We start from the raw sequence: 21,622 nt of genomic DNA, 5'->3' as shown, positions 1-21,622 counted from the left end.
CTAGATACTTTGTGTATTAGCATGAAATAATCAGTCCTGTCATCTGGTTCTAAAAATGTAAAAATAAATAAACAAACTTCTCCTTTCTCTGTATGTTTCTTGCACAACTAACACACCTTTCCCGCAAATTTAGAATTACCGATGAGACTGTCATGTTAAAGTGGCTAGCTTCATCTATAAAAGTCAATATATTTACAGACTAGTACAAACTTTTGATGTCTATACCGAACTCCCCTTCATGGCAACTGTACTGTGTGTAAAGAGACCCACAGTATAGTGAATATAGTTATTTAAATTGTTACAAGTTGTTTAAGGTTTAAATTTCGGGGTCGCAACGCTTGAATCGACAGGTGTGGCAGCTCATGTCTCTATCTGTTACTATTCTGTTAGTTTGTTAATTAACAGTAGCTAATAGATTTCTGTGTCTACTGTATTCTTTATGGATGCAGTTAGTCTCTAATAAATTGTGTGTAGATATGGTCACTTATGGCTATAAAAATATAAAAACAAATAGATAAACTTCTATCTATCACTGAATCCTCACCTCCATCATCATCTGGAGTATTGCTGCCATGGCTAAGGACAACAGATTCCACTTTTTATTTTTGTACCACTGTTTGCACCATGATATCAAGACAAATTCCTTGTTTGTGTGAAAAACTTTGGCAATAAATGTAATTTTGAGGTTCTGCCATATTAATGTGGGCAACCAATGTTATTGGCAGCCAGAGCAGCTGACGTCTTACTGCCTCATGAACGCACATGTATTATTAAATGTATTTAGTGGTTTAATAATCTACAGTAACACAATATTGTACTAAATTCAATAATCCAATTACAGTTGTTACTTCCATTACAAAGGTTCTTAAGTTATCTGCACGATGAGGGGATAGAAAAAAAACATGGCCATTTCCTTGATTTACACTTGCACCACAATCAGCTGAGTTTGATTCATGTGCAGGAGGAGGAAAATGGTAGAGCGGTATACACCTTTTGAGGTGTATAGCTACACTATGGAGAATACCTTTATTTTAAAGACACAGAATTACCACACTGTAACTGTTCAGACATCCATCCATCTATCCATTCGCTTCCGCTTATCCTTTCCAGGGTCGCGGGGGGTGCTGGAGCCTATCCCAGCTGTCATAGGGCGAGAGGCGGGGTACACCCTGGACAGGTCGCCAGTCTGTCGCAGGGCCAACACACACGGACAGACAACCATTCACGCTCACATTCACACCTAGTGACAATTTGGATTATCCAATTAACCTATCCCCTCAAACTGCATGTCTTTGGACGGTGGGAGGAAGTCGGAGTACCCGGAGGGAACCCACGCAAACACGGGGAGAACAAGCAAACTCCACACAGAAAGACCCCGGCCTGATGGTGGAATTGAACTCAGGACCTTCTTGCTGTGCGGCAACAGTGCTAACCACCGTGCCACCGTGCTGCCTATGTTCAGACATATTTTTCATTTAATTCCCACCACCAGCACCAAGTAAACAGTGGAAGGAGGGGTTTGTAATAAGACTGGCCCTCATGAAATGTCATGCATTCCCCTCCAATACTTTCCAATCATATGAAGCAGCATCACTATCATCTACAAGGGAATTTTACACCTCACACATATGCAATGCTTATTGATGGTTTTAGTTCACGAAAAACAGTCTCTGCATCACCACTGAGTCCGTAATCCTCAGATATAGTATAACCACATCCATCCTACACTCCTATTCCTACAAAGCACTTCAGCTGAGTCAAGTGCATCCTTTAAATCACATAGAGGTGGAAGAGGAAGAGGTTTCTTTATTACCAGTTCCAAAGGGAGAACTGTGGTGTTGCCTGTAAAAGAAATCTATACACCCACATATCTCTCTCACGGTCTCTATCTCTCTTTTGCTCTCTCTCACACACACACACCACCTACCATTTGTCGCTGCAGTGCTCTCCAGTCTTCCCACTGAATAAAAATCAAGGATGACAGGGTAAGGGTTCAACCTCCAGCTTTCTGGTGGTCCAGAAATAGTGACAATAATCAGCTCCTGCCAATGTCCACCCTCCTAGTGAGAGTACTTTAACTTTTAACTTAAAACACACCCACTGGGAGGAGTCTTGTGACCTAGGGGTGGAGCAATACAAAAAGGAAAGGGCAAAACAACCACACACTCATGTGCTTATATGTGTATGTGTGTGTGTGCGTGTGTGTGTGGGGGGGGGGGTTAATTATCAGGTGACTTTTTTTCATTATGTCCCAATACATAGCACTTTACTGTGCAAATAGGCTACACATAACTGTATGAACACAAATCAGTGTAAATGCATGTGACTGTATCATTTGGATGCCTGATGACAAGCCGGGTTCTGATGTTTTTAATGAGAAAAAAAATGAAAGCATGGAAATTGCTTCATTGTTTTCATGTCATGAATTTAATCTCAGACAGAGCATGTGTGATATGATTTCAGAAGAAATGGAAATGGAGCAAAGACAGTCAGAAGAGACCTATTATGATCCAACCTATTAAGAACCACACTCATTATATTGCAGAAGTAATCACTGAAATGAGTGTTTTTTGGTCAGGCTATTTTTTGATGGTTTTCATAATTATATTAACTTTGCCAAATATTTTGTGTGTTTCTTTTGCTTATAAAACAAAGGATGTTAATGGTGTCAAGAACACATACAACCATTTACCACAATATATATATATTCCTTCCTGATCTGCTCGGTTATTTTTACATTCCTGTTTACATGTAGGACGTGATAGTTAGGGTATCTCATCATTAACATGTCAGTCACTAATAACAGTGTCAACCATTTTGGCTTCAGTCAGTCTATTGTTGTTTACACTGTAAGTATACCTGGAAATGTCATTGTCCATGTTCTACCTACTTCACTGTAAATGCAAAACCTAATTGCATACCTTAACATCCATTCAGCATGGTTGCACTACTCACAACTCTGAATGTATGAATGTGTACAGTTCCTATTAGGGTCAGACTACACTGTCACATAATAATTCTTTCTTTTAACATAAATGTATTTGTTTTGCTTTTTTTCTAGTGCAAGGAAAACACAATTTTCATGCTTGATTTTTTTAAAGCACTGATTGCTTAATGGATAAAAATGGATGCTGACATTGGAACAGCAGTACATAATGAACTTGAATATTTTCAGTGTCTGATCACTGATTACTGATAAAGCAAAATAAGATCACAGTTATTAACTTTCTCATTTTTCCAAATGGGATCTAACTGCGTCTCCTGATCAAGCACTGAAATATGTTTTTCTTCTCCTCACATTCATATTTTGCTGCTGTGATTGATAAATATCAGAACATCTGAAAGCTTTTTAACTCACATCCTGTTTCTACCAAAGATGATAAAGAAATGTGTGGCTGTCTAGATACAATTCAGTTTTGTATATTCCGGTGACATAGGATCTGTTGTTTGCAAGTCTGATACAGTTTTACAACATTTACACAACCTGGACATGAATTGTGGATTCACATCCCTTTTTTGCCTGGATGCTCTAAAATGCTCTAAAATCATCTGTAGATTCTTTTAAAGCACATCAATTCCACAAACAAGACCAGTACAATGAACATTAGTGATATTTTAACTGTAGAAACATCTATTTAAAGAGACATGCAGAAGGAAATAGACAATACATTTAGAAAAAATGTTTTGTTTTCTTAATTCAATCATCCATAATACCAGCACATTTTCAATTGTTTTCTATTGATGTTTTTAATTAAAAGCCATGTAATGAGTCTGATTCAATTACTTTTAATGATTAAATATTGATACTGTTAAAAAAAAATACAATAAATAACCAGATTAATGATAGGAAGGTAAACGTTTGAGCTGGAAAATAGGATATCATGAGTTTGGTTGAATGCAGGAAAAATATTAATTCTATGGCTTTTTTTTAACAAAAGCTTAAACAAAATAGTGTTATGTCAGCTAAAGTAACCACTCTGTTAGGATAGATACAAGCACAATTAGCCTTTACATTTGCCCCACCCTCTGTCGGGCAGGGCTATGACATCAATAGCGGAAAACAGAAAAATCTCTAGACACCACAGAGAGGATGAAAATGTTCTCTGGTCTCTCCAGGCTACAATGATTGCAAGTTTCTTCTTCCTGCTGTTACTTGCGGGTAAGCTGAGATTATTCTAATTAAATGGAGATGACAATTTATACTATTTAATTTATTTTATTTCTGCTGTTTTATATTTTATTTTATTTTAATCAGTAACACTGCTTTACTTGTAATAGATTGCATTTCAGTGCAAGAACAGGATCCTCTATAATTTCCCAGTAAATATATCTTGTTTACTAAATTAAATTCCACTTTTGTGTAATTAATAGATCAGTTTACAGAGATATAAAATAAAAAGAAAGAGAGAAAGAAAGAAAGAAAAAACATCTGGTATCTAGTAACTCAGATGGATTTAAACTCGAAGTATATTTAATAAAGTATATTCAATATGAAGATGTACAAAATGTTTTCAGATGGACTGCAGGCAGGCCAGTTTGGAACCTGGACTCTTAAGCTACAAATATGTTGGTATAGATACGTCTTAAATTACCAGGTATTTAAGATTCTTAGAATCTTTTGATGATATTATGTCCTATAGATGATGAGACATTCAAATTCTTCACAATTTTATATTGAGGAATATTATTTTGAATTTGTTCTACTATTTAAAAGACAGTTTTTTGTAGATTATTGATTTTCTGCCCAGCTTTACTTCTGAGAAAATCTGCTTTTCTCAGACGGTCTTTTTATATCTAATCATGCTCACTGACTTCCTGCTATTAACCTAATGGTTTGCAAAATGTTTCTCCAGCTAGTTCTGTTTTGTTCTTGTACTTTTTCAGCCGTTTGTTGCCCCATCCCAGCTTTTTTCAGATGTGTTGCAATCAAACTGAACTGATAATTGTCATGAAACTGTAAAATGACTCAATTTAAATGTTTGATATATTTTCCTGTGATTTTCATCAACATATCTAACATCCATGAGTGTCATAATCCCTGAGTCTTAAATCCGAGGTTTTCAGTTTTGTGGGTTCAAGGTTTGTTTTGGGCTTTGTAAAAGGATTTTATCAAAGTTGCCTGCCTGCCACACAGCTATTCATGACACTGCATTTTTAAATAAAAACTCAAATTAATTCTAACTGCATATTAAAGTAAAGGAAGTCATATTAATACTTTTTTTTATTTTTAAAACTTAGTGCACTCATTGTCAGCTGAAAATGCATCCAGTTCAGAGCTGCAGGAAGATCAACAGATGACCAGTGAGACCACTATAAGAGGTACATAGCTAAGCAAAGTTTCTCTCTCTCTCTCTCTCTCTCTCTGAAAGTCTTTAGCCACCTCTCATTTCCAGTCTCTCAAAGTTTTTCTCTCCCCGGGAGTCGTTTTCATTCCAGTGCTTCCACCTAACCATTTTCAGAGGCACGTTTTCTTGTTTTCTTAAGCCTATGACAGAAGATAACACAGTTTGACTGACATAAAATAGCATTTTTGCACCAACAAAGCTATTCTCAAAGAGCTACTAGTCAAAAACCTGGCATATCGCAGCATGCCGCATAGTCTGCTCTTAAAAATTTTAAGAAAACTGTAGAAGTGTAAGACAAAGGTTGAATTGGCAAGTCTAGAAAAACATCCGAACATGAGCACACAAACAGTATCTTAAGTTCATGGCTTTAAGAAACAGAAAAGAATCCAACAAAGATCTGATACAGGGCTAAGAGATGCATCTGGCCCTTCAGTCCCACCTGCCATTCACCAAAGCCTCAACAGAAATGGTCTCATTGGAATGGAAGCTGTCAAGAGGCGCAGGGAAAAGGCTGAGGTATGTCAAATTACACAAGAACTGATAATCAGTCGCAACAAGTCTTGACTGAAGAATCCAAAATTTGTACTTTTGGATCGAAACCCTTGTCTATATGTATAGAGGAGCTCAGCAGAGAGGTACCACAGCCAGCTGTGAAACATGATGGAGGTTTTGTTCAATTAAGCCAGTGGGGTTCGGGAGCCAGTCAAAACTATTTGAAGTATGAATGCAGAAAAGTACTGTGAGATCAGGTATACAGGAGCAGCTGATCAGCATCTTTATTGTTTTTTTAGCTTGGCAACCACACTGCTAGTGCAGTAAAAGAATAAATGGATACAAAAGCACAGAATGGAAAACTAACAGTCAAGGATAGACCTCGAAAGAAATTAAATAATGTGAAATCATTATGACAGATAATAGAACAAAAGGCCACTAACATCCAAAGAAGAGCTTTGAATGTCCTTAAAGAAGACTGGAAAACTACTACTGAGGACTACTTTAAAAAAATTGCAAGAAAGTTTGCCTAAGAGAGCTCAGACTATGTTGGATAATATTGTTCTTTATACGAAGTGTTGAATTTCAAGCTGGTTAGAATTGTATAAATGAAGTTTTTGCTTCATATACAGTAATTACATGTATGCTTGCTAATCTTTCAATGAATCTCTTCACTTTTAATAGCAAAATATGAAGAAAATAAAGATGACTGAAGGCTTTTCCACAGTACTGTACATGCCAACAAGTGATATCGTCTGTTGTTGTTGTTTGTTTTTTGTTTTCTTGAAACAGTTATCCAGGCCTGATCCAATAAATTGAAAATCAGAAATGAGAGCACAGAAGCTGCTTTATTTTTTTCATATCATAAAATCAATCTCAAGAAAGTCTTTTTATGTGTCATTTTAGATAATGAAGTGGAAGTGGAAGAACTCTGCAATTTTCAGGCTATTGTACAGCACCTGGATCTAAATAAAGACAGTATTAAGTACACTATGAGCCGGCCCATTATAAACAACACTCATCATACAGATGTTGTGCTTGACATGAAACTCTACGCTATCCTGGATATGGTAAGTTGTTCAAGCTACTTGTGTATGTTTGTGTGTTTTAGTTTGAATAAATGATAATGGATATTTTTGTTACCAAATACTTTGTTTGTTTCTTTCGATAATAAAATAATGTCAAAAGTCTGCTCAATTGGTGCACATTTGTCTGCTTCATATGCATAATTTCAGTTTTCCATTTCATTTATTCTCTCGGTTTGGCAGTCTTAATTATCGAGATCCATAAGCTTCATTTATGAATTCTTATACATCAAAGGCCTGTCTTTTTTGTGGCCTTCTATGCTTCTGTTAGTTGGCTAAGACCATTTAAGACTTCCCAGATGTTGGGTTTTTCTTGTCTATTTGAGGCTGCATATTGTTGATCTTACCCAGGTCTTTCTAGGATTACTGTGGCACAAGTCAGGCTCAACCACTTGAGCTTGAACACTGCTTGATTTCTTTGTTCACAGAGAGAAATTGACCAGACCTTAATTTCTTACATTTGGGTTTATTTGGTGAGTTTTCTCTTACAAGTACATCAATTTTCACAGTATTGTTGAAATTGCTTGAAATTACGTGTTTTCATCTTTTGTCTTTTTCTCCTTGTTTGTATCTCTTTCCTCTTATGACTAGTCATGGAAAAACGAGTACACTAAGTGGGAACCAGATCAGTTCTGTGGAATTAAACAAATAACAATTCCTACAGAATATTTGTGGATGCCAGATATAACTATTGAAGAGATGTAAGTTTAACATATATGCACATAAACTCACACATTCAATTCAATTCAGTTCAATTTTATTTATATAGCGCCAAATCACAACAAAAGTCGCCTCGAGGAGTTTTATAGATACAGAGAAAAACCCAACAATCATATGACCCCCTATAAGCAAGCACTTTGGCGACAGTGGGAAGGAAAAACTCCCTTATAACAGGAAGAAACCTCTGGCAGAACCAGGCTCAGGGAGGGGCGGCCATCTGCTCTGACTGGTTGGGGTGAGAGAAGGAAAACAGGATGAAAGACATGCTGTGGAAGAGAGACAGAGGTTAATAACAGATATGATTCAATGCAGAGAGGTCTATTAACACATGCTGAGTGAGAAAGGTGACTGGAAAGGAAAAACTCAATGCATCATGGGAATCCCCGGCAGCCGACGTCTATTGCAGCATAACTAAGGGAGGATTCAGGGTCACCTGGTCCAGCCCTAACTATATGCTTTAGCAAAAAGGAAAGTTTTAAGCCTAATCTTGAAAGTAGAGATAAGATAAGATAAGATAAGATAACCTTTATTAGTCCCACACGTGGGAAATTTGTTTTGTCACAGCAGGAAGTGGACAGTGCAAAAGTTGTGAAGGAAAAATTAGAATAAAATAAGATAAGAATAAATACAGTACACAACTGTACAGAATAGAATAAAATAAAATACTATATACAGCAGAATAAAATAGAATAAAATATACAATAAGATAAAAATAGAATACAAATGCTATATACAACTGAGTAAAAATACAACGATGCCAGAAAGAATTATTGCACATTAGTATTATTGCACATTTGTGGATGTGTGTGTTAGATCAGTCAAAGTCTTTATTGTGGAGTCTGACAGCAGTGGGGAGGAAAGACCTGCGAAATCTCTCCATCCCACACCGTGGGTGCCGCAGTCTCCCACTGAAGGAGCTGCTCAGTGCTGTCACAGTCTCATGCATGGGGTGGGAGATGTTGTCCATCAGGGATGACAGCTTAGCCACCATTCTCCTGTCACTCACCACCTCCACTGGGTCCAGAGGGCATCCTAGAACAGAGCTGGCCCTTCGGATCAGCCTGTTCAGTCTCTTCCTGTCCCCAGCAGAGATGCTGCCGCCCCAGCAGACCACACCATAAAAGATGGCTGAGGCCACCACAGAGTCATAGAAGGTCTTCAGGAGTGGGCCCTCCACTCCAAACGACCTGAGTCTCCGCAGCAGGTACAGTCTGCTCTGCCCTTTCCTGTAGAGGGCGTCTGAGTTATGAGTCCAGTCCAGTTTGCTGTTCAGATGAACACCAAGGTACCTGTAGCTGTCCACAGCCTCGATGTCCATACCTTGGATGTTCAGTGGTTGCAGTGGAGGATGTTTGTGCCTGCGGAAGTCTACCACCAGCTCCTTGGTTTTACTGGCGTTGATCTGGAGGTAGTTCAGCTGGCACCAGTCCACAAAGTCCTGAGTCAGTCCTCTGTACTCCTTGTCGTCCCCATCAGTGATGAGGCCGACCATTGCAGAGTCATCAGAGAACTTCTGCAGGAAGCACTGGGTGGAGTTGTGGGAGAAGTCTGCAGTGTAGATGGTGAAGAGGAACGGAGCCAGAACCGTTCCCTGTGGGGCCCCCGTACTGCAGACGACCCTGTCCGACACACAGCCCTGAGTCCTCACATACTGTGGTCGGTCGGTGAGGTAGTCCAAAATCCAGGTAGTGAGGTGATGGTCCACTCCAGAGTTCTCCAGCTTGTCCTTCAGAACCGAGGGAAGAATAGTGTTGAAGGCACTGGAGAAATCAAAGAACATGATTCTCACAGTGCTCCCAGCGGTCTCCAGGTGAGAGAGGGAGCGTTGTAGGAGGTGAATGACGGCATCATCCGCTCCAATGCCTGGCTGGTAGGCAAACTGAAGTGGGTCCAGTGATGAGCTCACAAGGCGCCGAAGCTGAGCCAGGACCAACCGCTCCAGGGTCTTCATCAGGTGGGATGTCAGAGCCACCGGCCTGTAGCTGTTGAGGTCCTTGGGGCGTGAAGTCTTTGGCACTGGTACAACACAGGAGGTTTTCCAGAGCTGTGGGACTCTCCCCAGCCTCAGGCTCAGGTTGAAGAGGTGCTCCATCACACAGTTGGTCCGCGCAGGACCTGACGACCCTCGAGCTGATGCCATCTGGACCCGCTGCCTTCTTGCCATTAATCCTCCTCAGTTCCCTCCTAACCTGGGTGGTTGAGAGAGACAGGCTGGAGCCTTGTGTTGAGTGTGTATTGGATGCTGTTGTTGGGGGTGGGGAGGAGTGAGCAGGGTGAATAGAGGAGGTGTGAAGTGTCTGAGGTGTCAGAGGTGGAACAGCAGCAGTGGGGGTGGGTGAGTCTGCAGCCGATGTTGGAGACTGCCTCATGGCTGAATCAAATCTGTTGAAGAAATGATTCAGTTCATTTGCCCACCTCACATCCACACATAGTGTTTGTCTCCCGAATCCAAACTGGAAGCTGGTTCCACAGAAGAGGGGCCTGAAAACTGAAGGCTCTGCCTCCCATTCTACTTTTAAATACTCTAGGAACAACAAGTAAGCCTGCAGTGCGAGAGCGAAGTGCTCTAATAGGGTGATATGGTACTATAAGGTCGTTAAGATAAGATGGGGCCTGATTATTTAAGACCTTGTATGTGAGGAGCAGGATTTTGAATTCAATTCTGGATTTAACAGGAAGCCAATGAAGGGAAGCCAAAACAGGAGAAATATGCTCTCTCTTTCTAGTCCCTGTCAGTACTCTTGCTGCAGCATTTTGGATCAGCTGAAGGCTTTTCAGCGAGTTTTTAGGACATCCTGATAATAATGAATTACAGTAGTCCAGCCTCAAAGTAATAAATGCATGAACTAGTTTTTCAGCGTCACTAAGAGACAGGATATTTCTAATTTTAGAGATGTTGCGCAAATGGAAGAAAGCAGTCTTACATATTTGTTTAATATGTGCGTTGAAGGACATGTCCTGGTCAAAAATGACTCCAAGGTTCCTCACAGTGTTACTGGAGGCCAAGGTAACGCCATCCAGAGTAAGAATCTGGTCAGATACCATATTTCTAAGATTTTCAGGGCCGAATACAATACCCTCAGTTTTATCTGAATTAAGAAGCAGAAAGTTAGCGGCCATCCAGGTCTTTATGTTTCTGTGCTGTGATGAGCTCTGAAACCTGACTGAAACTCTTCAAATAAGCCATTCCTCTGCAGATGATCTGTTAGCTGTTTGACAACTACTCTTTCAAGGATTTTTGATATGAAAGGAAGGTTGGAGATTGGCCTATAATTAGCTAAGACTGCTGGGTCTAGAGATGGCTTTTTAAGTAAAGGTTTAACTACAGCCACCTTGAAAGCCTGTGGTACATAGCCGATTATTAGAGATAGGTTGATCATATTTAAGATCGAAGAATTAATTAATGGCAGGACTTCTTTGAGCAGTTTTGTAGGAATGGGGTCTAAAAGACACGTTGATGGTTTGGAGGAATTAATTATTGACGTTAACTCAGAAAGATCAATTGGAGAAAAAGAGTCTAACTTAACATCAATGGTACTAAGAGTAGCTGTAGATGATATTACATCTGTGGGATGATTATTGGTAATTTTTTCTCTAATGATAAGAATTTTATTTGTGAAGAAGTTCATGAAGTCATTACTAGTTAGCGTTAAAGGAATGGTTGGCTCAAAAGAGCTCTGACTTTTTGTCAGCCTGGCTACAGTGCTGAAAAGAAACCTGGGGTTGTTCTTATTTTCTTCAATCAGTGACGAATAGTAAAATGTTCTGGCTTTGCGGAGGGCTTTCTTATAAATCAGCAAACTATTTCTCCAGGCTAAATGATGATCCTCTAAATTTGTGACACGCCATTTCCTCTCCAGCTTACAAGTTATCTGCTTGAGGCTACGTGTTTGAGAATTATACCACGGAGTCAGGTACTTCTGATTTGAGACCTTAGTTTTCACAGGAGCTACAATATCCAGAGTCATACGTAGTGAGGAGGTAAAATTATACATACATACAGTCACTAGCAATAAGGCATTTGTCAGGCGGTGATCAGCTGATCACCAGGTCGGGCTTAAAAGAGAGACACCACCCACCTGTTCTCCGCTCAGACATCGATCTCTTCATGTCAGGAGCTCCAAACCCTTGCCGACGTCAGTCTCCGCCTGCTTCAGCAACCGTGAGTGTTTTCTCTCTTGATTCTCCCACTCATCCCGGCTCAGTCCGCTCTCCCTCTGTAACGTCGGTTCCGAAGCCGTGCTTTGTGCACCGATCGTTACTAGAGTAACCGCGTGCCTGCTCCAACCCATCGCTAGCCTTCACCGCGTTTGGGTCTAGCCAGCACGCCACACGGGCACGCCAAATTGCTGTGTTTAATTCGCGCGCTACCCCCGATCGTGACAGGATGTCTGAGCCCGTCATAGACCCAGCGGAATTCGAACGGCTGAAAGCCGAAGTGATATACCTTCGCGGCATGGTGGATCGGTTGAGCACAAAAGTGGGATCTCTTACCGGAACTGTCCTCCAACTCTCCACTTCCGTCACCGCGCTGCAACGTCAGCCAGCGCCGGTGAGCGCGGAACCCCGGATCGGACTACCAGATAAGTGGAACGGAGTTGATGGCCGACCTGATGGCTTGCTTGCCACTCTAAACATGCTGTTTGAATGTCAGCCCACTAAATACGCCACCGCCCGCGCAAAAGTTGCAATGTTAACCTCTCTCTTGTCTGGCCAGGCCCAGGAATGGGCTGCGGCTCTCTACAACAATAAATCTGCAGCCTGCAACGACTACACCCTGTTCGTGGAGGAATTAAAAAAGACATTTGTTCCCCCAAGCAGTGAAGTGGAAGTGGAGTCACAGCTGCTTCATTTACGCCAGGGCAACCGACCAGTCTGTCACTTTGCTTCACAGTTTCGTACCCTGGCTGCCAGGCTAAATTGGGGAGATGCTTCTCTACGATCCATCTTTTTGGAGGGGCTGGCTGATTACGTCCGGGATGAGATGACCGGTCGTGAGGCCCCCAAAACTCTGGATGAGGCCGTGGACCTCGCCCTGAAGATCGACCAACGAGTAATGTCGCGGCCTCGCCACACTCCTCGGGCCTTTAAACCCTCCCAGCCTCTGAGGGCCACGTCCTCGCAGTCTCCTCCCCCCTCTGAAGGAGCAGCCGCTAGCCCAAGCAGCACGTCCAGCGGGGAGCCCATGCAGCTGGGTAGACTGTCTAAAGAGGAGAGAGAGAGACGCTGGCGTGAGGGTCTCTGTGCCTATTGTGGGTCAGCTCGACACCGTTGTCCTCAGTGCCCGCTGCGCCCGGGAAACGACGACGCCAGGTAGACTGCGGGGGAGTCCCACCTGGCCCGTCCCCTTCCTCTGACCCCTTACATTTTCTGTTACCAGTAATATTGCACCTGAAGCACCAGCAGTTCTCAGCTAAAGCTCTCCTGGACACCGGAGCAGCGGAGAACTTCATCGACCAGAAACTAGCCTCTCGACTTCGTATTCTGTTAACCCCTGTTGATCGATTCCTTCCGGTGACCTCCGTAGATGGGCGACCCCTCCAACCCTACCCGATCCAGTTCCAGACCCCCTGGTCCTCATGTCTATCGGGGATCATCAGGAGGAGATCCGGTTTCTAGTGGTCTCAGCCACTTCCTCCCCTCTCATCCTAGGATACCCCTGGTTCAGTCGCCATGACCCCCACATCTCCTGGTCATCCTGCCAGATTCTGGATTGGGGTCCCCGATGTCCACACCGCTGCCTTCTCTCTCGGACCAAAGTGAACTCCAAGTCGGAAGAGGCCTCTCCCCCAGAGCCCATTGATCTGGATAAGATCCCTCCAGCCTACCATGACCTATCTGAAGTCTTTAGTAAGAGGCGAGCCTCCATTCTACCTCCTCATCGTTCCTACGACATGGCCATTGAGCTACTTCCGGGAGCAGTGCCCCCTCGCGGTCGCCTGTTCTCTCTGTCTCCTGAAGAGACTAAGGCCATGGAGGAGTACGTTGCTGAGGCTCTCCAACAGGGCTTCATTCGCCCTTCCACCTCTCCTGCTGCTGCTGGATTCTTCTTTGTCAAGAAGAAAGACGGCGGGCTCCGCCCATGCATTGATTATCGGGGCCTGAATAAAGTCACCATCAAGAACCGCCATCCTCTTCCCCTGTTATCCACTGCACTCGACTCCCTCTGCATCTTCACCAAATTGGACCTACGCAGCGCCTACAACTTGGTGCGCATCAGGGAAGGGGACGAATGGAAGACGGCCTTCATCACCCCTAATGGGCACTGGGAGTACCTTGTGATGCCCTTCGGCCTCTGCAAAAGCCCTGCTGTCTTCCAACATCTGATCAACGATGTCTTGCGTGATATGCTAGGCCGGTGGGTGTTTGCTTATCTGGACGACATCCTGATCTACTCCCGCACCGAAGTGGACCATATTCGCCTTGTGAGGGCCGTACTGAATAGGCTGCTCGAGTACCAGCTGTTCTGCAAACTGGAGAAGTGCGCTTTTCATCAGCGGTCCACCACCTTCCTCGGCTTCACTATCTCCTCCAACAGCCTGACCATGGACCCGAAGAAGGTCCAAGCAGTGACCCAGTGGCCCCAGCCCTCCAGCCTTAAGCAGCTCCAGAGCTTCCTGGGCTTTGCCAATTTCTATCGGCGCTTTATCCGAAATTTCAGCACCATCGTCGCCCCGCTGACATCTCTCACTAAACCAGCTAATCTGCCTAAACCCTTCTGTCTCTCCCTGAGTGCAAAACAGGCATTCCATGACGTTGTTCACCGGTTCACTACGGCCCCCATCCTACTCCACCCTGACCCTGCCAGAGCTTTTGTGGTGGAGGTGGATGCCTCTGATGTCAGCGCCGGCGCCATCCTTTCCCAACATGGCCCAGATGGGAAGCTTCACCCATGCTGCTATTTCTCCAGGAAATTTTCTCCCATGCAGCAACGGTACGGTGTCGGGGACCGCGAACTCCTGGCCATCAAGTGGGCCTTAGAAGAGTGGCGGCATTGGCTTCTGGGAGCGAAGGACCCATTCCTGATCTGGACTGATCACCAGAACCTGATCCATATTCGAACGGCCAAGCAGCTCAACCCAAGACAGGCTCGTTGAGCCCTATTCTTTGAGTCTTATAATTTCCACCTCGCCTACCGTCCTGGTTCCAAGAACGCCAAGGCGGACGCCCTCTTCAGACAGTTTGCCCAGGACGGTCTTACGTCGGACCCTGGACCCATCCTACCTGCCCATCGGTTTGCTGCTCCCCTTCGGTGGCCCTTGGAGGACTCCATCCGGGACGCCCTGGTCACGGAACCAGCTCCGCCTGACACCCCGGCAGGGAGGCTCTATGTGCCCTCCCAGTGCCGTCAGGAGGCCTTACTTTGGGCTCACTCCTCCCCGCTCTCTGGTCACCCGGGGCCCAACAGGACCCTTCAACTCCTCCGTCGTGCCTTCTGGTGGTCCTCCATGTCTCGGGATGTCCGTGAGTTTGTCTCCGCCTGTGACACCTGTGCTCAGGCTAAGTCCTCGACTCAGCCTCCGGCTGGCGACCTTCGCCCTCTCCCTGTGCCCAGACGTCCCTGGTCCCATGTCGGCCTTGACTTTGTCACCGGCCTCCCGTCCGTGGACGGTCTCGACACCATCCTCACCTTTGTGGACCGGTTCTCAAAGACGGTGCACCTGGTTGCACTGGCTGGCCTCCCTTCTGCTAAACGGACGGCCAAGCTCTTCTTGGACCATGTCGTCCGGCTTCATGGATTCCCCAAGGACATTGTCTCCGACAGGGGGCCCCAGTTCACTGCCAGGTTTTGGAAAGCCTTTTGCCGTCTGATTGGAGCCTCTCCTAGCCTCTCATCCGGCTACCACCCTCAGACCAACGGGCAGGTTGAAAGGACCAATCAACAACTGGGGCGCTTTTTAAGGTGCTTCGTCTCCGCCCAACCGTCGCTTTGGCCTCGTTACCTGCTGTGGGCTGAGCTGTCTCATAACCTTCACGTCTCTTCTGCCACCGGCCTCTCGCCCTTTGAAGTCTGTCATGGTTTCCATCCCCCTATCTTCGACCATCAGGAGGTGGAGGTTGAAGTGCCTGCGGCTGAACGGATGGTCCGCCGCTGTCGTCAGGCTTGGATCAAGGCGCGGGCTGCCATCTCCCGATCTAACGCTCAGTACACCAAGCAGCATCGTCGCCGCCACCGTCCGGGTCATCTGTTTCAGCCGGGGGATCGCGTCTGGCTCTCCATGAGGCACCTGAGGCTCCGTACCGAATCCAGGAAGCTCACTCCCAGGTTCATTGGCCCATATGAGATCACTGCCCGGCTCAACCCTGTAACTTACCGTCTCCGGCTTCCGTCCGCCATGAAGGTCCACCCTGTTTTCCACGTCTCGCAGCTCAAGCAGCGCGTTACTTCCTCGCTGGCGCCTCCCTCCCCGGCCCCGCCCCCACCCCGGTTCGTCAATGGGGATCCTGTCTACACCGTCCGGCGGATCTTGGATTCCCGTCGTCGGGGTCGGGGGTCCAGTATTTGGTGGACTGGGCTGGTTACGGTCCTGAGGAGCGCTCCTGGGTGCCGTCCCGCTTCATCTTGGACCCCTCCCTCATCTCGGATTTCCGTCACGGTCGTCCTGGACCATCGGGTGCCGGTCTTCGGGGGGGGGGGTCCTGTCAGGCGGTGATCAGCTGATCACCGGGTCGGGCTTAAAAGAGAGACACCTGTTCTCCGCTCAGACATCGATCTCTTCATGTCAGGAGCTCCGAACCCTTGCCGACGTCAGTCTCCGCCTGCTTCAGCAACCGTGAGTGTTTTCTCTCTTGATTCTCCCACTCATCCCGGCTCAGTCCGCTCTCCCTCTGTAACGTCGGTTCCGAAGCCGTGCTTTGTGCACCGATCGTTACTAGAGTAACCGCGTGCCTGCTCCAACCCATCGCTAGCCTTCACCGCGTTTGGGTCTAGCCAGCACGCCACACGGACACGCCGAATTGCTGTGTTTAATTCGCGCGCTACCCCCGATCGTGACAGCATTAAGCTACAGCTAAAAATAAAAAATAAAAACAAAGCTAAACCTTTATAATTCATTATTAGAAACTTATATGCTGCTCTTCAAAATCTTAACATCATTATTTTTTTTATCCTTTGAAGATATTGTGTAGATATTGTGCTCAAACCAAGCAGGATTCATGAGGTACATCGTGGCTTTGAAACATGAAATGATAACCTTCCTTTTCCAAGATCCATTTTGTCCAGCACATATCGATGCACCTGAATATTCAGTTATTTGGATATCCCTTTGTCATTTAGATAATCTTGCAGTGATATTCCTGCACTTGTTCATCCTTGTGTTGCTAAAGTTTTAGTGCTAAAGAATCCTTTGCAAACCCGCCCCAAACCTATGGACAGTTCTAGATTGCTTGCCCATGCTCTATTTCTCTTTACACACCTAAAACAACACATCCAAAAGATATTGTGTTAGATCTGCCTTTTCCTACAGACCAGTGGCTACTTTTTCAGTGATGAAGAGTTACACATCCTGCACAGGGAGGAATGCAAGTTTGAGTAGCTCCTTTACGTGAAAAAAGAAAGACCATGTCTGAATCAAGGAGGAGGCCTACGTGTACATCTTTCACCATCTTACAGCCATTTCCCAACTTTCTCTGAATGGTACTCATGGCTTATCCAGTAACTACAGGATAAATCCTTAGTTTTTCTTATACTACGAAAGTGGGTCAGTTCTTAATGGGATACATTGCCATAGCAACAGATGCTGTATTCTCCAGAGCAGATTAGTTTCCAGAGCAGAGATGAAACGGTATGATTTGCTCTTGAGGGCAACAAAGGGCAAAACTTCTGTGGTCCATGTGTGGGTATTACCAGTTAGACTCTGTGTGGAACAGCCCTAGGGTTCATTGTGGGCCCACGCGGGCATGTTTGTGTGGGTCATTCGTATTGATCCTGGTGGTCTGAACTTGATGAGGTGTGGATAAAGGTGTGTCTGAGGACAGTTGGGAGGGGAGACGTCATTGGTTACCAAACTTTGTCATAATTTCTAGTCCATCATTTCTAGCTGAAATTATTAAGTAATTTAACACAAACTCTGGTGTCAGTCGCCACTTGATGTTGCAGTTTTTATCTGGATTGTAACATAAGTAATTAAGACATGGTGGCTTAATACATTAATCCTCCTCAGCTGGAGAGTAAGATTTGAGTAGGATTCTGCCTACTTATTTGTCATAACTGATGCTGCTTTTTTGAGTTGCTATTATTTGTGCCATAACTGATTGTAATTTTCTGTCTTACAGGACAGAGAGGGACAAAGCCTCTCCGAGTCCTTATCTCTCCATTGAAAGCGGTGGTTTGGTTGAATACAGAAATGACCAGGTGATCGTAAGCACCTGCAAGCTGCACGTGTACAAATTCCCTTTTGATGTTCAGAGGTGCAACCTCTGCTTCAAGTCTATCATGCACTCTGGTGAGCCCATAGCAAATTCTCTTTATGCGTGCCATTCATGAAGTCATAAACCCAAACCATCAGATACCAAAATATATACTTCTTTCTTGCTGATCTTTTATTTTTATGTTCCACTTCAGATGAAGAAATAAAGTTACAATTCAACGAGACCAATAATACGGTCACAGAATGGTCTCGAAATGTGATGCAGACACAATACGAGTGGCTGTTTATCAACATGTCAGTTACCACCAAAACTGTCAATGAATTTGACTTCAACCAACTTATGATTGTTTACACTGTGAGTATTTCTGGGAGCAGCAGCACAGAAATGGAAAAAAAAAAAAGCATTAATCAATTTCGTTGCTTTTTCGTTACTTTCCTTTTTGTGACCATAATACATGTGGAGTAGGATGATTAACCATCTCACATGCAAATTGACAGATTACCATGAAGAGGAGGTCTGTCCTCTACATCGCCAATTTCTTGCTGCCAGTCTTCTTCTTCTTGGTTCTGGACTTAGCCTCTTTCCTGATATTAGACAGTGGAGGTGAGAAGCTCGGCTTCAAGATCACTGTCCTGCTTGCTGTCACAGTGATGCAGCTTCTTCTCAATGAGATTCTGCCCAGCTCTTCAGACAGTATTCCACTTATAGGTAAAAAAGAGCATATTTGACTTCATGTAGTGAATTAATCAAGCTATCGAGTCATCAAGTGATTTGTCCACTTTCATGCTGGATACCCTCCTCAGCTGTCTATTGCATTGGGGTTTTTGCTCTGATGCTGCTCAGCCTCCTGGAGACAATTTTGGTGATGCATCTGATTGAGAAAGACTCTCCAGCCCAGGATAATGAGACAGATGGAAACCAAAGCCTGGTGGAGTACTGTGAGGAGAAACAGGACATATCCAACTTTCACAGCTGTTTTAGAGGTGTGCTTAATTGTAGCAGTCATTCTCTGTCACCTATCTATGTAATTCTAGCTGTGTTGGATTGATCTTTCTAATTTTTTTTATTCCAGACATGAAGAGATGTAGTCATTGTGCATCTGTTTATGATGTATCTGTGGATGAAAGACCAACTGTGTCTACATCAATCAACAGTCGGCCACCATTGACTATAAAGGTTGGAGTTAAATTGGACTTTTAAGTGTTTTGTGTTTCAAGTGAAATATAAAAACTGATTAAAGAGATCATGTTTGCATGCGAGAGAGATTATCCTAAACCCTAACATGGGTGTTGAAAGCAAACACTTTTACTAAATCAATGTGAAAACAATCAGTGTGTGAAATGTAGCAGCAACTAGTAGACTATATATGGCTGTGTATGTAATCTTATTGATTACATTTCTACAAAACTATTTTTTCAGGGTTGTAGCTGCAACCTGATGAAGATGTTTTTTCCACTGGAAAAAGTCTCAGATGAGCTGCGGGAGACTAGGAAAGCCGTGACTCTGCACAGTGCCAACAAGAAGTCCGGCTACTGGACCAATATAGTAAAACATATCAACAGGGTTTTTGTCATTTTTTATTTGACAGCAGTGACTGTGTTTTTGGCAATTATGATTTTATTGTGGAGCAGTGCTGAAGATGAGTAGGCCTAAAGTTAATTTACAAAAAACAACAACAACAACAACATCCCACCAAACAAAAAAACAACTTTAAATCATTAGCATTAAGATGAACTTTACCTTAACTAAAAGGTTCTGTTCATTTATTAAGTCCAAGTCTAAAGTATGCATTTAGGCCCCTTTTCCTACACTTTATAACATTTGTACTTTACTGTGTGATGGACCTCATATTTAAGTCCACTTTGAACTCACATTTATTCACTGTAACTTTAGTTCACATCATATTATATGCATGGCAATATAAAGCAATGCAGTTCATGAGTGTTGTATATGTTTCATTTACGTCTGTATCCTGTTGGAATATAAGGCTGTTGGAATAAACATTAAAAAGCTTTTAATTTTTTTCTTTTGTATAACTTTGTGTGTTTGTGTGTTTGTTGCACAACCAACTGACTCTTTGAATTATAAAGTGCACTCCATGTAAAGGTAATGATCGTGGAAGTTTGTTTCCCATTTTCGCTCAGCATTTCTATAACTTCTTCTATGATTATATTGGAATCACAAATATAAGTTGAAGGATTTGCAGATGGGACTAGTCTAGGGTCAAACCTTAGACCAGTTCTTTTTTTATTTATATGTTACATTTGAGCCACCTCCTTAAACATTTTATTAGTATGATTCACCTAACAAACTAAAAAAGGCAACTTACCTCAGTGAATGTTTAATTATCATCAAAAAATTGATGTTTAACTTCATTAAACTTTGAATACAGCAAAAATGTCAGTTCGCTAAGGAAGTCAGTCCCTTCAATGCAAAAAAGTCATATAGTTAAGCTCGTCCTGGCTTCCCTTCAGCTGGTCCAAAATAAATTATTCTGGCTGCTAAAAAAAGAACAACCAAAAGCCTGGTTGTTGCATTTCAGTCCATTAATTTTCAAATCAGGACCAGGAGTTTAACCCCTATTCCTATTTCCCTTTATTGATTGAATGACTGACAATAAACTAATTTTTTACCTCTAATTCAGGTCAACAAGTCTTCATTAAAGGGCTTCCAACAGCTTCCAACAAGTGTGCAGTCAGTTTAGCAGAAAAAAATTGTCAATTTCAAATGCTGAAAGACATATCATTTGCTCATTTGTCATGTAGATCAACTACTCAACACAGCTAAGAGGGGAAAAATGGAGGTACAAACTTCACAAAAATCTTGCTGTGGTTTTTATATGTGTGATTGTGAGTATGTTGGGGTTGGCGTTGCTGTGGCTCAGGATGTAGAGCAGATCACCTACTAGTTGGAAAGTTGGTGGTTTGACCCCTGTCTGCTCCAGTCTGCATGCCAAACATCCTTGGACAAGATAGAAAGCAGTTACATATGAAAAGCATTTTTTAAAAAGTGCTTATATGAAAGGGTGAATGAGGGAAGTTGTATAAAAAAGTGCATTAAGCTCTCAGAGTAGAAAAGTGCTAAAGAACCAGTCCATTTGTGTTTGTGTGTTTCAAGGTAACTTTATTTATACTCATAGGCAAGGTAAATTTGCTTTACAGAAAAATGATAGCATTTGGCATCCCTTCAAAAACACACATACCTAATAAAAAAAAATATAAACCTCACTGTAGCACATATATAGTAATTTAAACGTTTCGAATCAAAAACAAAAACAGTCCTTATTTAATTCAGTGACAGCAACAGGGACAAAGCTGTTTTTATAACGCTTTGTCCTGCATCTTGGAAATAGAAACCTCCGTCCCGAGGAAAGAAGCTGAAATTCACCCCTTAGAGGATGGGAACCATTTTTAAGGATTGATAAAGCCATCCTCTGTACCTGTTTGGAGTACAGGGAGGCTAAACAAGACTGTGGCTCACAAGACATGGCTGTGGTTTGTCATGAAAGAAGGTACAACAATGGCTCTGCTGGGTCTCAGTTACACTTTGTTTTAGTTTTTTATCTTTAAAATGTAAAAAAAAAAAGTTTCAGTGTTTGCTACAGGCAGT

General features: G+C 43.3%; 1 protein-coding gene across 1 annotated transcript; it reads left to right on the top strand.

Annotated features, from left to right (window-relative positions):
* Positions 1 to 2,223: 2,223 nt before the first annotated feature.
* On the top strand, positions 2,224 to 20,001 carry LOC100698248 (5-hydroxytryptamine receptor 3A-like). The gene is made up of 11 exons (XM_019362183.2): positions 2,224 to 2,230; positions 5,239 to 5,319; positions 6,744 to 6,907; positions 7,351 to 7,395; positions 7,514 to 7,623; positions 17,918 to 18,087; positions 18,207 to 18,367; positions 18,511 to 18,721; positions 18,817 to 18,996; positions 19,086 to 19,189; positions 19,433 to 20,001. The coding sequence occupies exons 2-11, from the start codon at positions 5,295 to 5,297 to the stop codon at positions 19,658 to 19,660; spliced, it is 1,398 nt and encodes a 465-aa protein (XP_019217728.2). The 5' UTR covers positions 2,224 to 2,230; positions 5,239 to 5,294; the 3' UTR covers positions 19,661 to 20,001.
* The last annotated feature ends 1,621 nt before the right edge of the window (positions 20,002 to 21,622 follow it).

The sequence above is a fragment of the Oreochromis niloticus genome, linkage group LG8 (assembly GCF_001858045.2).
Source record: "Oreochromis niloticus isolate F11D_XX linkage group LG8, O_niloticus_UMD_NMBU, whole genome shotgun sequence".
NCBI lineage: Eukaryota > Metazoa > Chordata > Actinopteri > Cichliformes > Cichlidae > Oreochromis > Oreochromis niloticus.
The sequence above is the reverse complement of the archived record's forward strand: the minus strand, read 5'-3'. Positions and strand labels throughout refer to the sequence as shown.

Bases quoted from the DNA above. Each gene is read 5' to 3' on its own strand.
- LOC100698248 (XM_019362183.2), top strand. From the start codon at position 5,295: ATGACCAGTGAGACCACTATAAGAG. The intron at 6,908-7,350 runs GTAAGTTGTTCA...CTTTGTTCACAG, and splicing joins TCTACGCTATCCTGGATATG to AGAGAAATTGACCAGACCTT. The intron at 18,722-18,816 runs GTAAAAAAGAGC...TACCCTCCTCAG, and splicing joins AGACAGTATTCCACTTATAG to CTGTCTATTGCATTGGGGTT.